The sequence below is a fragment of the Plectropomus leopardus genome, chromosome 21 (assembly GCF_008729295.1).
Source record: "Plectropomus leopardus isolate mb chromosome 21, YSFRI_Pleo_2.0, whole genome shotgun sequence".
NCBI classification, from domain to species: domain Eukaryota; kingdom Metazoa; phylum Chordata; class Actinopteri; order Perciformes; family Serranidae; genus Plectropomus; species Plectropomus leopardus.
In genome coordinates this window covers 13,173,391-13,191,075 of record NC_056483.1, presented here as the reverse complement: position 1 = coordinate 13,191,075, position 17,685 = coordinate 13,173,391, and the positions used below count along the sequence as shown (strand labels likewise).

The window sequence follows — 17,685 nt, the reverse complement described above, 5'->3', positions numbered from 1 at the left end:
GCAGGACATTCATACACATTCATACCCAGGGTATTTTCATATTATCTAAACCGTCCCCCCATTGAAAAAGGTTTGGACACCCCTGTTCTAAATGACACTTATTACATTATATGATGATAATACATGATATTATATCATATTAAAACAAATTTGTCCCCTAAATCATGCATTTTGGACCACTAAGTACACTATGTATGCATGAGGTGCCATGAAGCTTAATCAAATCCAAAATCCAAAGCCACAATAACATTTAAAGTGCATCATTGTATTTTGGCAGTTTGCAGACTGCTGCTCTCTAGCCACTGTGCACCAGAGGACTCAGCTGGTAATGTATCGATCATCTAACCAGAAATGTACTTACCTTTGATAAAGTTAGGAGCAACTCAAGAACTTCCTCCTGCATCGGCACCTCGGGGAAATTGAACCATTCAAGGAGATACACAAACAGCATCTTTTCTTGGACGATATCAGAGACGGAAATCAGGGAATGGTCCAGCTTACACATGATGTTCTTTAATGCTCGGACTCTTATCTCCGCCAAAGAGTGGCCTAAGGTGTGCAGAAAAACAGTATTAAGGCGAGAAGAGACATTATAGCACAGTTAGCGACGTTGTGTTTAAGCTAGTAAATAGCTAGCTAACTTTGTGTGCAGGTTCAAAGTTTCAATAACTTGGGTTACCAAGCTAACTTTAGCGTTAACATTAATTACAACTCTGCATACAGTTAAAGTAACCTACAGTTAGAAAAACACCTAGACACAGTTTCTACTGTATATTAGCTAACGTTAGCAAACAAGCGGCTAATATTAAGTGGGTTTTAACATCACTTTAGATTAAGTCAGCCTCCGAAGCTAACGTTAACATTTGCTTAGCTCGTTAGTTAGCCTACCTATTTTCTTTATAAGTTGAGATAACTCCATGTTCAATGTATTGCGTCCCCCTCTGTCAAAACAGATTAAAAAGGCTTCATCAAGGCGACCGAGGCTTGTTAGTTTTAGTTTACTGTGTGGTTGTCCACCAGTGTCATGTCAACAACGACTGTTTTCAACAAACGCGCCAGCGTCAGTCCACTTCCTGTAGAGGACCAGGGTGCGTTCAAGAGCTGCAACTGTGTTGGACAAACTACAATCTGGGTATCCGCTATGAAAAGAGCACATATAAGTTTCACCTTCAGTTCAGTTTTAAATACTAAATTGTTTTTTCTTTTATCATAAATGCATGTGTTTGGGGGGCACTGGGCATATGGCTGGGTTATACTGTAAGAGTTGTGTAAGGGACTGTACTCTATTTACAGTGGTGAAAGCAGTATTCCAGTCTTTTAAAATCTGTAAAAATACTCAAGTAAAAGTCCTGCATTTAATATGTTACTTAAGTGTGCTCTAGATAGATAGATAGATAGATAGATAGATAGATAGATAGATAGATAGATAGATAGATAGATAGATAGATAGATAGATAGAAAACTTTATTTACATGCAGGTATTAAAAGTAGCCTATTAAAAGTAGTAAAAAGTACTCAATCCAGAGAAAAAAAAACACTCCAACAACTAAAAAATTGTCAACATAATTTAAAAACAGCATTAATGTTTATCAAATATAGTTGCGTTTTTTATTCTTTTATTTATTTATTTATTTTGCCAGACAGCTAATTGATTAATTGACTGATTGTTTCAGCTGTACTTTGGTTATTTCAAACATTTTTTGTTGTGCAGTAATTTAATATCTTATTGGCAAGGACCCTCTATCATGTGCAGTAGATCACAACTGATCAGATTATGTCTGAAGAAACCCTGTCTGTAGGTGGGCGTTTCCTCTAATAGTGTTTGTGACTTGACTGAGCTCATGTGCCAATCTGCTGCACAAACTCTCATCAGATCTTTTGAAATGTTCTGTAAACACGCTGAAGCAATTTTTCTTGCCAGGATCATCAGTGTTTCACGGCATGTTTCAAAATAACTGACAGCTTTCTGCATTGCTTAAATATTGAAAGAAGTTTTGACAGCCGCCACATTATCCTGTCATTAAATTAATCTTCTCAAACACTGATGTTCTCAAAAATCAAAGTTTGTGTGCATCGCCTCTTAACACGAGTGCAGGCATAAATTCTTTTCATACTCTGCGTGTAAGTTGATCCAATTGCACAAGATCTCACACTTGAGATGTGATGTGGATATGATCAGCCGACAGGGTGATAATTAACAAACTTAGCGAATGATAATTTGCTATGATAATAATATAATGGCACAGCTTTCGAGAATTCCAGAGGGATTTAAGCCTGTAATTAATTTGGCTGCACACTGTAGTATATTCTACTGTCACCTAGAGGAGTTTGAGGGGGTAGAAGGAAAATTGATAATTTGTGTTTTCATAATTCATGACTGCTTTACTTTGGCACATAGGTACATTTTACAAAGAACATATTATTAAGTAACTCACTTCACATCACATACTGTATATCTTTTCTCATTCAAAAGCTTCATATATTTATTGCACACTGAGCCAAATATTGAAATCCAAGATGCTTGTATGAATGGAAAATTATATTAAACACACATCCTTGTAATTTTGGCTGGTATTTGCTATGTTTGGAAATCTTTACACCTTGACCAGAATTTAAAACAAAGTTTTGTGGGTTGGAACAGAGCTTGTCTGCACAGCATGAGTCATATTGATGGACCTGCCAAAGGGTCCATTGACCTGAAGCAGTTAAAAAATGTATTCCAGTTCGCCCAAGCTCTGATACAGTATACAGGCCTCAGTTTTTATGAATGTTTTTTGACATTCTACAGTTGTACAATGAGAATACAGAGTGAGACTTCTGACATCCAAACAGCTGAGGTCTTCTTTGCCTGGTGGAAAAATACATCGCCCTAGGTCAGACTAGGAGGTCTCAATAGCTGTGGAGTCTGCTTCAAACACTACATCCCATCATGTTGGTTTGACAACCGCTGTGTGTCTTGGATCATTTGTTAGCATAGGCTGCAGACAGGAAGCAAATCTTCACTTTAAATAATGAAATAAAAACATGGGGCCTGTATTTTTGACATGTCCTAAAAACTGAAATTATTCCTTTATTTATATACAATGCAAATCTTTTTGTGACTCTAATCTATATATATGTAAGGATTCATATCATTTTTAATCATTTGCAAAATCTGTTTTTTACATGAGGCTATATTACTCATATGCCAGAAAGCACCTCTGGCTGTTAATGAATGTAGGCCTGATCTCTGAGTGGAAATCATGCCAATTTAAATACTTTGAAGCCAGATTTACTCTCCCAGCATCTCAGTCTCTGGACCCACACCATGGTTTAAGCTGATCATGAGTCATGATCAGCTGTAACTGACCACATTGACCAACCTGGGCAGAAGTCATGTAGTGCTGTACTGCTTATGTGCGTTTCATTTTGGAGATAACTGGTAGAGATTACACTATGTTTATGACATAGTGTAAAAAATAGTATACATTTATAGTTCTTCCACAGATACTTTTTGAAAAAGCAACTGTTAGCATTATTAATATTTTCTTTGTAACCTTCTTCACAAGTATAACCTGTTTTACTATCAAAAGGTCTAGGCCAAGCATGTAGAGAACTATGGTGGCTGACACAAAAATGCGAATGTCTCTGTCAAGAGCCAGTTTTTAGTTTGTCCATTCTGGGCTAGTGCAGAAATGACATGAGGGGCTAGGGTTGAGAGGACCCACTCAATATGTTTGTCAAGACCAGCATCAAGCTTTGAAGCCAATTACATTGTGGCCAAAAGTGGAATTACAACACCCAGGTCTGTCACGTGATGCCAAGTGGCCCAAAAAGACTTTTTCCCATTGACTTACATTGCGAAAAAGACGCAAATCAGTGGACACATTTTTTAAACATAACTCCCCAAAAAGATTTGTTTCACAATCAAGATTTGGTCCATTTGGTCCGATAACACGTTGAAAGTCTAGAAGAGTTACATGATCAAATAACTATCTCCATTCAAGTTAGAGGAGTACTAAATCAGAAGTTAGCCACCCAGCTGTGCTTGGCTATATAAGTGTCAAGTGTACTTGCTCTATAGGCTCAGCAATGCTGAAAATGCAGGTATAATGTTATACTGCGGAAATAGATCTTTTCTGGCTTCATGCCCACTGAGCAGCTTTCATAGGAATGGAGACCCGCCTCCACTGCTGTATTCAGGTCTCTTTATAAATCCACGGTTTATTAAAAAATGCGAGGTCACAAAACCTATAGAGTTCTTAGTTTAATGTGATTGATGAAAACATAGTTATGAATATTATATTCAATTTCTGACAAGCTATACCCCTAAATCCTATATACTGGACATTAAGAACTACAGAAGATGTAATTATAAACCATTTAAGTTTGGGTAATATCATTTAAACCTTAATATAAGAGTGGAAAAAGATTAATTCTCGATATTTACATCAGTAGAAAAATTTGCAATTTCTAACTTTATGGCAAACTCAGCAATTATGTATATTCAAGATACTGAATAAATTGCTTAAGTTGACTTTTAATATTACAGTGTTTACCAACTTTATAACACATTTAACTTCTTCAAATTTGTTATGATGCAGACTAATGTGAAGGAAGGAGCAACAATAAAATCTGATCACTCATATTTGTAAAAAATAGTATTCTGTGTTTCTCATAACTGACATATTTGCCCTATTAGTTAGCTGACTGTGGAGGGAAAAGCCCTCAAACAGTTGAGTCTCCTTTATAAAAAAAAATACATAGCCCTCCTTCTTTTCTGAATCCGCACATTCAAGGACTGAAAAAATAGCTGAAATAAACTGAAATGTAAGGAAGCTGAAAGCCATGTACAGAGAGTCTTTCATCAAGTGTTTCACAAGGCCTGCTGGGCCCAAGGATTGCCCTTCTAAACATTTCATGCATAAAACAAGGTCAAATCAGATAATTAATCATATCATTATTGTAGATGTCCAAAATTCAGCACCCCATATGTCGACATAATACAAGGAGTTACCTTGAGAATTAATAATGTGATAACAGACCTGAAGAACATAAGAAAGCACATGCAGTTAATTCACTATTTTAACCAGGCAGCCATATGAACCGAGCTCAAATCTCTATAGCTGAGTCATTACATTGCATGTGGATGCAGCTGGTGTAACAGTAATTAATGCACTATATTTGAAGATCTCTTTTACCTGAGGCGAAAAGTGAGATGATGGACTGATTCAGCCAGGGGGCACTCATTGATTTTTGAATATTGCTGCAGCAAATAGAAGAAAATTTAATAAATGAATTCACGGAAATCGCAGTGAGACACCAAAACAATGAAACAGTGTGGACATCATCCCTACCGTAAATGATCAGACTGTATTTTCCAAGCTTTCTGTGTTATTCCACAGTCATCCCCGATACAAAACCCAAATGGTCCCACTGGCCCTGTCACTGTTTGACATGCCTGCTGTACCCGTCTTCCGCTCCACTGCAAGTGTTGAGGATATGAGCGTGGGCACCGAGGGGCCCCCCGACACTCTCCCATCGGCAAAGGAGTCAAGTCAAAGGACTGAGTCGAACTGAAGCCGGTGCAGACATATTGTGCAAATAATTTATGGCTGATACAGCGTTCATTTGAAATCAAGATGAAATGCGAGGAGCTTTCCCACATGCAGAGTTAACTCATTAAACAGTGCGGCCGACTCACTGTGTACAATGTTCAGTATTTTGAGTTGTGCTTATGCATACCTAGTGTGCAAAAGTCTTATGCCACCTTAAACTGTTATTTTATCAATGTTCTAATGATCATACATATTTATTTCTCAGTAGACAGAGCATACAGGAAGTATGTACACAGTATTACAAATGGAAATGTTACAGAATAAAACCTCAACAGGCTAAAGTTGCAAGGATATAGGTCTACTCTGACTTCCCTTTCCACAGCATGCCTTGAACTCTCTTGTTGGGCAAACAATATAAGATCTTTACTAACCTTTGCTGTATTTGCAGAATTTATATACATACATATATATATATATATATATATATATATATATATATATATATATATATATATATATATATATATATATATGTAGCTTTGTACAGTCCTGTTAATTTATATTCTTTTGGAAATATTGATCTTGAGAGAGCGAGGCCCTTACATGCACACACTTAACTCCTATCAAACTATTCAGATTTAATGCATGTATAATCTAAACAGCCTGCTATTAGCAACTATTTGATCTGTTTATCCCATCCCAACAAAACAGTCTTGGGTTATACCCACAGCTAAATACTTGTTTTTTCCTGTCTGGCAACAAATATCAACCAGACTAAAGTTTGTTTGTCAGGTCTAATTTAGCTCGTAGAAACATTGCATCCTTGCTTCCCAATGTCCTTGGTGCTATATCTAAAAGCTGCCAGCCCTCCTTCCTCCCCCTACGCCAGCCCTCCCCTCCTGTGCCAACACATCAAGTGAAGGCAGTCTGATCAACCCTAATAGGGCCTGGTAATTAGAGTCTTTGCATAGAGCCTGTCTGCACACAGCTAGCCTAAGCAGGTTGGGGAAGGACTGCCATACACTTGACAGTGTGGAAAAAACAATGTAATGTTCAGTATATAGACCAAATTAGCCTGGCAGTGGTAAACACAATCTACTTTAGAACAATACTGACACTAATTAGGCAACCAATGTATCATTTCAGAGTTCAAGTTTTAGTTGCGGTATCAAATACTTGAAAATACTTGGAGAGCCAACTTGATGTTTCTGGAATACAAATTAGAAAGACCTTCCTGCGTAAAGGCTAAGCACAGCCGGCTTCAGGGGGAAAAGTGTAGTGGTTGATATTTCTCACAGTTATCTGATAGTGGAAAATGAAATCCTGAATATTGTACTGGGGAAAGTTGTATGCTGTGTTTAAACTGTGCAGTGTAATAGCAAGAAAACAAGCACAACACAGTGTAATAGAAAACCTTGAATTCTTTGCCACAACAGAAATCTATAATAAAAAAAGTGTTTTACTCATTAGCTTTGACCCTTTAAAACCTAGACAAATTAGTTTGATTTTTAAGAAACACAGGAGGGAGGCAATGGGGAATTTAAGAAGAAATTACACTGTAAATGAACAAAAAAATTAGTAAAAAGTACAAGAAAATTACCTGAAAATTAGCAAAAAACAAACGAACAAAAAAGAAAATCAACAAAAAAAAACAGCAGCAAGTGAAGAAAAAACAACAAATAGGAAATTATCTTTAAATCATTTTTATAAAACATAATAATAATAGTAGTAATAAATCTGAATAAATTGTTTTTATTTGGTTTTTTCCTTATGTTTTTGAGCAAAAAAAACAATATGCTTAGGGTTCAAAGGTTAATTATGCAGCTGCTTTGTACATACATTGCCACTGCAAGATAAAAGACTATACACAACTAAGCTATACACAACTTATCAAACAAAATAAACAGAGCATTGAAATCTGTGGTTTCAGTGTTACACTGTGTTACATTCAGTGTCACAAAAAGCATTCAAGACCTTACATTTTGGATGGGAGACTAGAATAAATATGTGTGAGATAAAAACAATTAAAAAAAATGGGCATTTTATTTTGCATTCAACCCATGTCACACTAAGTCTCCCCATGCTACGGTCCAATATACTTGCATTATGCTTTTTTAAAATCACTATCTGTGGGAGTGTAGCAGCACCTTAATAAAAATAATCTTCAGTCATGCAAATTAATTTAGGCGCTGCATAGCAAATAATTTCAGGAGGCACTGGGAGCTGGTTTGCTGTATTTCTCTGCTATTATAAGTAAGCTGCAACTTTCTGCAGTAACTACTCCCTGTTCCAAGTTTTGCTTTTTCTCTTGTTCAGTCTTTATTTTTTTTCTTTTTCGTGGTGCAACACATTAATTTCCATGAAACTGGGTTCCCCGCACATCTTCCAGCAGCATGCAGCTAAATCAGGTGCCTCTTAACTCAAGGACAGAGGACATCCAAGGAAAACGGAAGGACTGAAGCACGCTTTTAATTTGCAGCCTTTAATTGTGCAAACAGACTCGTGTTTCAACACCACTGTGTCATTATTTTACATTGGTATTCAGCAGGACATCTTTACATCCTCTGACACCTAAGAAAGACAATTAATACTGTAACAGTGCCACTGAACATTTGTCTTTATATCTCATTTATTTCTTTTCTCAGTATCTTTTTAGTCAGAATATATGTTTTACAGAGCATTCATGGCTTTTGCAACACCTTGCTCCATTCCTGGGAGCTGCCCTGAAGAACCACTTCCTTCTGCTTTTGGCAACTCAGCCACCACATTAGTGTAGTTATGGAAAAAATTGTGTTCAGTGGTGGGTTATTCAGGGAAGTGCGAGAATCACTTCATTAAAGCAAAATATTGTGCTGCAGTGATCTGATTACAAATGCCCTTTAAGACCTTAATTTATTAGGTATGAAAAAAATTACAACCACACACATCTCCAAATAATAACATTAATAAAAAGTTTTATTACAATATCAGTTTACTTATTTGCAGGCGCAGAAGAATTTCTTTTTATTTGTCTATTTTGTTGTATCATATTTTGCACACTGGGTAAAAATTAAGATAAGATAAGACTTTATTATTCCTACACTGGAGAAATTCACAAAATACAACAGCTCAAGAGTCAGAAGCAAGAGAAAAATACCCCCCAAAAGTGTTTTGAGTGCAAACAAAGGATAAAATATTTCAAAATACAAATTAGATAAAATAAAAATCTGAAAAAAAATAATATAAAATCTATATATACTATACACACCTTTTACTTATATAGATACTGTATGTTCATGATTGATAGTTGCACAGGATAACTCAAATACCACATGGCGTGTAGTGTATTTACTGCAAAAATATAACTTATAAGTATTGCACAGTAAGTGTTAAAATATTGCACAGTAGAAAATTGCAAGGCATGTTACACAGTATGCATATAAAAACAACAGTGTTACATGATATTACCTTGTCGTGTTGAGAAAAGAATTATAATTGAATGTTTTCTTTGTTTTCATTTTTTCTTTGCTTATTTTGTAAAATGATGCACATTGCCTTTGCCTCTGTGATGTGAAAACTTGCAGTGGCTGCTGTGTGCGTCTCATTCGCTGCATCTGAATCTGCTCCCACAATTCAACAGGCAACAAAGGAAGAAAGGAAGAGGCCGTGAGCTACAAAGTGTTAGCCAACCCAGACAGAGAGATGTCACCTTATTGTGGCTTTCTGGTCGGAAATGTAAGCCCGCACGTTTAGGGAAGAAACAAATTCGCCCACATAAACGCGTTATAGTTTCGTTTTGGCGCAGAAGCCGACTAAAGGGAAGGTAACGGTGATGTTTTTCGACAGCAAACGTTAACAAAGCTAGCTGATTGACTTAGGTAGGAAGCTAGCATTAGCAAAGCTAACATTAGCCAACAATCGTGAAGGAGCGAACCTCTCATGAGCGTGTTGTTCAGGACAAATGCCAACACCTCTGGGTTATTTTGCCTAGTGAGACCAGCAAAAGTGAACCGGTAAGAGACAATATAACGCGAACATGCTTTTAAATGTTTATTTATTTAGAAAGTGCACATGCTAACAAAGTAAGTGGTTGTTAGCTCTTTAATGTTAGCATACAAGCAAGGCGATATCTGCTAACTTGGTAAGCTAGATCGAATTACCCTTTTTTTTTTACAGTCTCAACTTTTAAAGTGTATCAATTATATCACAGTTATAGCAGACAGTTTCAGACTATTCCCGTTACATTAAAAAACTAACCAGCGAGGCTAAGCTAAAGGCATGCTGTTATGTCCGTAGGCCCTGCCAGGTCAGGACAAACCTTGCTAACGTTGACTTTATTTATACACGCCGTTTTATGTTATGTGATTTTGTGGGTACGTATCGTCTTATTATTCTCTGATGAAATCGGGTGTAAATCAGCCGTGTAGAACTTTTCAAACAAGCTGTTTTTGTTTTTCGCAGCATCAAATGAAAGGTGGTGGAAGTGGAACTTGACCCATCCAACTGAGTCACCATTTTCCTGCACATAATGGTGAGTAATCAGATTGCAGCCGCCTTGATTATCAAGCAGCTTTATTTAGGTGCTTTCGGTGGCACATGTCTCTAGATAATGCTTTAATCTTGGCTTGCCAGAGCTGTCATGGCTTCTTTTGACAGATGACAAGGCAAAGATTGCTATGCTTTTCATAAAGTCCTGACCATAATGCAATTTGGTCAGTGAGTATTTGGATAGTGATACATTTCCTATGTTTTGGCATTGCATCTTTGCACATTAGATTTAAAATGAATTATTGACTGTGAAATATAAGTGCTGGCTGTCAGTTTTAAGGCTAATTGAAGTTATTAACAACTATTAGGAAAGCTTAAGCCCATATTGTATGGTCCATTGTTAAACAATGTGGTGGGGCAGTGACCCTAAACACAGAGCCAACACAACCAAGACATTTTAAGGACTAAACCATGGCAGCAGCATGAGCCTAGCAGAGTATGACAAGGGAAAACACCAGGCATCTTTAATGTGTATTATAGACTTCCAGCAGCCAATGACACAATGTTTCTCACAACTAGATATTAAACTTAATTTGTTCCTTTTTCTGTAATTTCACTGATTCAACTAATTATTTAATATGTAGGATTTTCCCAAAAACAAAGATATATATATATATAGACTGGTACAGAAGTAATTACTCTCAATCATCACATTTGACCCACTCACAGTGTGAGGTGGTGTATATTTCTGCAGACTCTGCCCTCTGCCCGTATTAGTATTTTCTTCTTATTTTTTATTCTTGGGAAGTTTTTAGGTGTGTATCCCCACAGCGCTCAGGTGAGGTCGGGGTTTTATAAAATTATAGCAAGCAGGTGCCAAACCGCAAGCAGCAAGAATCCAAGAGACACAGCGCCAAAAAAACAAGAATAAAGCGAGGCGAAACGCCAAATGAGAGTGAATCTGGGATTGGCTTTTATTTCAGTTTTGCTGGCAAGCACATTTATAAACAGTCACTGGCAGTCCTGCATACTATATGTTTAAATGGGAGACAATGTACATATGGGCTTCAATTTGTACCCAGTTCGCCCTGTATGAATGCATAAACCCACCACATCAAACCTGAAAGTCAGCACTTACAGTGATTGTTTTATTCAAATCCATTGTGCTTCATTGTGTACAGATTTTAGAGCTGAAATGATTATTAAGTCTATAGATAAACAATCAATTTTTTTAATAGAGATATTTTTTTTTTCAGATTTCTTCTTCTCAGCTGTGAGGATTTTTCCCGCTCTGATTTGTTTAAGTTGTTTATAGGTTTTTTGCTGTTGATGAGATATTGGATGACATTACATTGGTCTGCAGGAAATTATATTTTGCCCTTTTTTATTTATTTTTCTGTACCGTTGTTAAATGTTTTCATTGTGTTGTGATATGTGTGTTTCTCTCTAAATCTTGCTTTATGTTCTTGTACGTGTGTATGTCATGCTATGAACATAATGTACAATAATGCGAAGCATTTTTTGGACTAAACATTGTTAAGATATAATATCTATAATGTTTTGTGTTTTTCTTTTTGCAGGGTTTGATGGCTCCACTGTATGCATGACTTGTTTCGTGCAGCCTGATGGGAGGACACTGTGGATAGTACTTTCATCAGGATACCAGGAGAGCCAACCCATGCCCCCACATTGGAGGGCCTGTCAGAATGAAGAAGATAAGCCTTAAGACCATCCGCAAGTCCCTCAGCATAAAGGGCAAAGAGGAGGGTGACTTTGTCATGCTCCAGCAGCCCTCGGTGACTACAGAGTTTTCTAAGGAAGAGTCACTTTTTGGGGGCTGCTACACCAAAGAGCTCTCTGGCTGTGACCTTGGTGGTGAGGAGGACAAAGGAGGCCAGAATAAGGGCCGCTCAAAGAGCGAGAGCCTGATGGGATCGCTAAAGAGGAGACTGTCTGCCAAGCAGAAGGCGAAAGTGAAAGGCAGCTCCTCTGCCATCGGCTCTGTGGATGATGATGACACCTTCTCATCCTCGTCTGTGCCCATCAGCTTCAATGAGGTGAAAGCCCAGAGACCCCTCAGATCTGCATCCCTGCGGAGTCACCATTATAGCCCCTCGCCATGGCCTCTGCGGTCAGTAAACTCTGACGAGGCGTGTATCAAGATGGAGGTAAAAGTTAAGGCCATGGTTCACTCTCCCAGCCCTAGTCCAAACTTAAACGGCGTCCGGAAAGAATTTCATGATTTCCAAATGGAAGGGCTCTTTCAGGACCAAGCAGAATCCTTAAAGAATCTCCAGCAGCCACAAAACGGGGAGCTGCATCTAAATATTGATGACAATGACGTGCCTGTGGTGCTGGGGTTGACTCCCCAGGACTACATCCAGTACACAATGCCTTTAGATGAGGGAATGTACCCAGAAGGGTCCCACTCCTTCTGCCTGGACAGCTCCTCTCCCATGGAGGTGGTGACTGAAGCAGACAGTCGGTCCCTCCACGCAGACCAGGGTCAGGAGGAACATGAACTGGTTAGTGGGATGCCTCCGGATCTCTTCATGGAAACCTCAGTTAATAGTCTTCTTATCGGTTCCGCTGGTGTGATGCTCCAAAGCTCTCGAGTAGAGGTCCCACCTCCACTCTCTCCACTCCTGCCGCCCATGATGAGTAACGGACATATTCCAAGGACTTTTTCAGGGTTCAGCTCAACGGACAGCCAGGTAGCTGAGAGGGTAAGACACCACCTCAACTTTGACCCGAATTCTGCTCCCGGGGTCAGTCGGGTGTACGACTCAGTCCAGAGCAGCGGGCCCATGGTTGTCACCAGTCTGACAGAGGAGCTGAAGAAGCTGGCGAGGCAGGGCTGGTACTGGGGCCCCATCACACGCTGGGAGGCCGAGGAAAAGCTGGTCAATTTAGCCGATGGCTCATTCCTGGTGAGAGACAGCTCGGACGACAGGTACCTGCTCAGCCTGAGTTTCAGGTCACAGGGCAAAACTCTCCACACTCGCATCGAACACTCCAATGGACGCTTCAGCTTCTATGAGCAGCCTGATGTGGAGGGACACACGTCCATCGTTGACTTAATTGAACACTCTATCAAAGACTCTGAGAATGGAGCTTTTTGCTATTCCAGGTCTCGCTTACCAGGGTCTGCAACCTACCCCGTCAGACTAACCAACCCAGTATCTCGGTTTATGCAAGTGCGCTCCCTGCAGTATCTTTGTCGCTTTGTCATCAGACAATACACAAGGATAGACCTGATCCAGAAACTGCCCTTACCTAACAAGATGAAAGATTATCTGCAGGAGAAGCACTACTGAGGACACAGAGATAGGACAGTGGTAGCAATTTGCACTTTTGTGTTCAGTTAAGAGATTTAAAACAAGGTTTACAGACAACCACAGTTTTGAGATGATCGGTTCTGGTGGCTCTTGATTTGTGTCCAGGTGACTCTGTCACCGTTTAGTCCTCCATTCCACTGTTCTGGGTTTTTCTGCTCATTTTAGGAGGCTCTACTTCCGGAAACGTAGTCCAGCACATAATCTATTGCAAAAATTGTAGAAGAGGTATTCAACCAAGTTGTCTTAGTTGCATGCAATAAGTGCAGACATTAGACATGTTTTGGGATGTATTGTATGGTTAAATGTAACATCCAGCTGTGCAAGTAGAGCAGGTTTAAAAGTTGGGTCTGTAGAAAAATAAAATTCCACTTTGAATTTTATAAAACGTTTAATTTTTATCCTCCAAATTGTACATGTCAAAAATGGATAAGTGTTGCTACGATGAAGCTTTTAAATCAAATGTTAACCTTCCTGCAGACTGACCAATTTTGATCATCTTTTGCATTTTATTACCTGTCAGATTGTGCAGTGTTACAATCTTTTTCAGCATGACCAGACTGAGAAGTAGAACTTGCTGCATCTATACTATGCAAATAGATAAAAAATGGCAAGGCTAGGCGTCATTGTATAACAACTGATGATGGCCGACTCGTGATTTTCATGTTAATCAGATTTTTGCTAATTTACAATTAAACAACTTGTCTGGTGGATGCAGTTTTCTTCCTCAGGTATTATCATGGCATGTTGCAGCTACAAATACATCTGTGCTTCACTGCACTGACACTGGTGCAGGCTTTATTTTTGTGGTTCATGCTTCCTACTTTCAGATTTTAATCAGGGATGGAAATTAGCACCAGCTTAATGCTGATAAAATGTGCAAGTGGCTGCTTCATTTGCTTCACCCACAAGCCAAAAAACAATAGGATTCTGTTGAGTGTGTGGTAGAATTTGAAATCCACCAGCCACGGTGGCAAGGGAACATAAAAGTTCATTTTCAACCTTTTATAGATGTGGATACCTATCACCCAAACAAAAGTTCAAACACTAACAATAGCATCATATCAATAGCAAAACTCACAACATTGTATAAATGACAACGGTTTACCAGGTCCATAGCAGTAACATTTTGTTGCAAAAGATGTCCAAAATGTGCCAGTCTGTGAGAAGCTCTAAACAGTTTGGTCACTCAGAGAGGTAACTTTAAATTGTATGGCTGCATGTAGCCATTATATATAATCTGCAAGCCTGAAGGTACTGACAATGCTGGATTTTAACATGCTGTTTGTAGAAACGGCATCAAGTTGATGTATAAACCTTTTCAAATATGTTAGCATTAAATTGAAATCTTTCTGCATTAGGAATGTTACAAAACTGCACTGCAGCTCAGCCCTAACAACATTGTCACTATGCTTGTATCTGCATGTAAAGGCTTTATGACAGTTAATTAAGGGCACTGTAGAGTTACACTAAATGTGAGAGGAAGTCACGGTAAAAAGGTGAAAGAGCTTTGCTGTGTTGTTTAAGCGCAACTCTGAGTAAAAAGCTGTTTAATGCAATTGCATTTACCTTAGGCTGTTAATAAGTAAAGAAAACTGCCCTCAGTTAGCCTACAACTGATAAACAGACCTCTAGTCAATTGACCTGAATCTGTAAGTGATGATGGCTGGTTCTTAGTCTCGTAATGCCAGCGATGAGCTGGACCCAGATCAAAAGAATCCCAGAAATGGTGCAAGCTTAGGTTAAAGGATTTGGGAAAGCCAGGGTTAAGTCCTCCTCGCCATCCTGGAGTGATGCCAGGGTTTCAGCGTACGACAAAAGTTCCACCACAGCTGCATGGCATCACTAGTGTCATATGGGTTTCAAGGACATAAAAAAAAAGAAGCATCCAGTTTTTGCCATTGCTTATTTACATATTGCCCACAGAGCTGCATTACCCCACAGATTGTCTCTACTTGGCTGTTTGTGCCAGAGTAAAGGGAAGAGCACACAGTATGCTACGCAAGTGCTTTATATGGATACTTTGACAGGGAATTGTGTTTTCACACTATGAATGAGCATCTTTTTTGACATCAGTGTCCTTAAAAGTATTTGGAAAATGGTCTCTCGGACAACTTCAGTAGGTCGTTAGAGTATAGTTCTAGTTTTAGTTAGCTGGGAAATGTCAGTGTCTGAGGAAGTTACCATGAATCTAGCACAGCAGAAATTAGATAGGAACTTTGAATGGTGTTGCATGTTTAAAGACTTAGCATTTTAAAGCTTTGAGTTGTATAGGAATGAAGGATCTAGGCTGTGTGTTTGGCTGTGTAGAGGGATGTTTTTCTGTCACAAACATTGGCTGGACATTCTGTGTACAAGAAATGTATTTTTCTTTTTAGAATCCTTGTGTGAGTTTTTTTGTGACATTTGCCATCTGGGGGATTGGGCTGTACAAAAGGAATGTACGCTTGTTTGAGGTATCCGTTTTATCTGCCTGCAGACCAGTTTCAGAAAGCATGAGAATCATAAAAAAAAAAAAGAACAACATTGTCACATTTTTTGCACTTGAATATTCTCCATTGACATGCTTGGATCCTCTCCTGCCTAGAGTTGTCCTTCAGATGGCGTTTTTTTTTTTTAGAAAAAGCATTAAAGTCACACATTTGTCTTTATGTGTTCATATAACTGTTTAGATTAAAATTTTGTTTTTGTCATATGTGTGGGATATAAAGGGTAAGGCACCAGCATCATATCAAAGCCTCTGCTAATGCTCAAGAAATGGGATCATGGCAAGAACGTGGATGTAAATTCGACTTTTTTTTTTTTTTTTGGGATGTGTGTGTATGTGTTTCAGTTGAAATGTGAAAGTAAAATGTTAGTCTTTTTAATACAATGTTCTTTTAATGGTATTTTCCATTTTAATTTGCAATTTGTCATCAGATTTTGACAAGCAGGAACCAGTTTCATATGGTTTCGCTGCTGTGACTTTTCTAAATACTTACTTAGTTTATTATTAAGCATTATTGCCTTCAATGTTTGATTCCAGAGGTTGATGCTTGTTCAGACTGCTGAAGCATTTTGAATTCATAACAGCTGTTTAGCACTTAACAAGCTCCAACGTATTTTTTTTGTGCATCTCCGTGAGTGAAGGTGATTGTTTACAACACTATGTTTCAAAAAAAGCCCCTCCCTTCCTTTTTTGTTCACCCTCTCTCACATGAACTTGGTACAATTTAAAAACTCATTTATTTCATTTTAATGTGTTATACACATTTGTGCTGCTTATGGATATGATTGCCTTTCTTGTATTTAACAACGGGGAAATAGAATGTCACCAATGTAGATGTATGTACACATAATGACTTTGGTTATCATCTTGGGAGAGCAAAGCAGATTTGCAATTTGTTAACAACTGTAGTCAGTTAAAAGAGCATTAGTAGCGATTAGTAAACCCTCTGTAGAGAAACCAGTTCACTCCAGTTTACATTGGTTGTCAACTTTCCAAAGTAGATGGTCTTTTTGTATTTTTCTTTTGGAAAAAATCAACAGTGATTTATTGCACACTTTGGATACAGTTCAAGAGTTTTTTGTATCTGCCAATTATAAATTATAAATAAAAAAACTATATTCTAAAAAAAAAAAAAATCTTTGTATGCTCTCATGTGAAAGGAGAATTACCATCATCGCTCACATTTAGAGTCGGTTAAGCACCTTGCATACGGAGTTTGAATCATGCCAAAGTTTGCAGCCAGTGATGCGCTCCACAAGAGCCTGATCATGCTTGCCGTTGTGTTAATAGATAAAATCATGGAGGTCTCGATGAGTTTCTCTCCACAGTGGGTACAAATTGGCAGCTAATCCCAGAGCTCCAGTTGCCTAATTTACAAAGACAATCCAGGCGGTCTTTAAATACAACCGAGCAAAGCGGAGACTCAGGGGAAAGATTAGCAGCACCGCTACCATCCACGCTTTAACTTCACTTTAAGTCGACTCTGGAGAAACAGAGTGAGTTTCCGCTTTGTAGACGGGGGAGGAGAAGATGGGGGGGGGGGGGGGTGGGGGGGTAATGGTGTCAGGTTTGGACTTGGATCTGCAGAAACACGGTCTGCATGATGATGAGGAGGTAGGCTTTGTTAACTACTGTGTCTGACAGGCCTCTCCAGGCATCTGAGGTGAAGATACACAAGTGTTTACTCTCTGCCCGGTTCAGGATGATTTATTCATGGCACACACTGGTGGTCGCATGTCATATGGAGATGCCTCCGTCATAAAAGGACTCATCTCTTGCCTTCCACTGTTATTTTTTTTTTAATTTGCAGCTTTTCAAACTGTTTATACTTGGAATTTAGTGCGAAAGATTTTACTTT

At 38.5% G+C, this 17,685-nt stretch overlaps 2 protein-coding genes across 2 annotated transcripts in view; one reads left to right on the top strand and one right to left on the bottom strand.

The window, feature by feature from the left end:
• The window catches only part of rttn (rotatin), a 41,801-nt gene extending 40,747 nt beyond the window's left edge, over positions 1–1,054 (bottom strand). Inside the window, exons 1-2 of the mRNA XM_042510440.1 lie at positions 889–1,054; positions 362–549 (exon numbers count right to left, since the gene is read on the bottom strand). Of these exons, the coding sequence (XP_042366374.1) occupies positions 362–549; positions 889–919 (219 nt within the window). The 5' untranslated portion in view covers positions 920–1,054. The remainder of the gene's footprint in view (positions 1–361; positions 550–888) is intronic.
• An 8,306-nt stretch (positions 1,055–9,360) lies between these two features.
• Positions 9,361–16,963, top strand: LOC121960672 (suppressor of cytokine signaling 6). The gene is given in 4 exon segments (XM_042510481.1): positions 9,361–9,529; positions 9,978–10,047; positions 11,585–11,675; positions 11,677–16,963. Coding segments are annotated over 2 exon segments (1,713 nt in total). The 5' UTR covers positions 9,361–9,529; positions 9,978–10,047; positions 11,585–11,607; the 3' UTR covers positions 13,322–16,963.
• Positions 16,964–17,685: the final 722 nt, after the last annotated feature.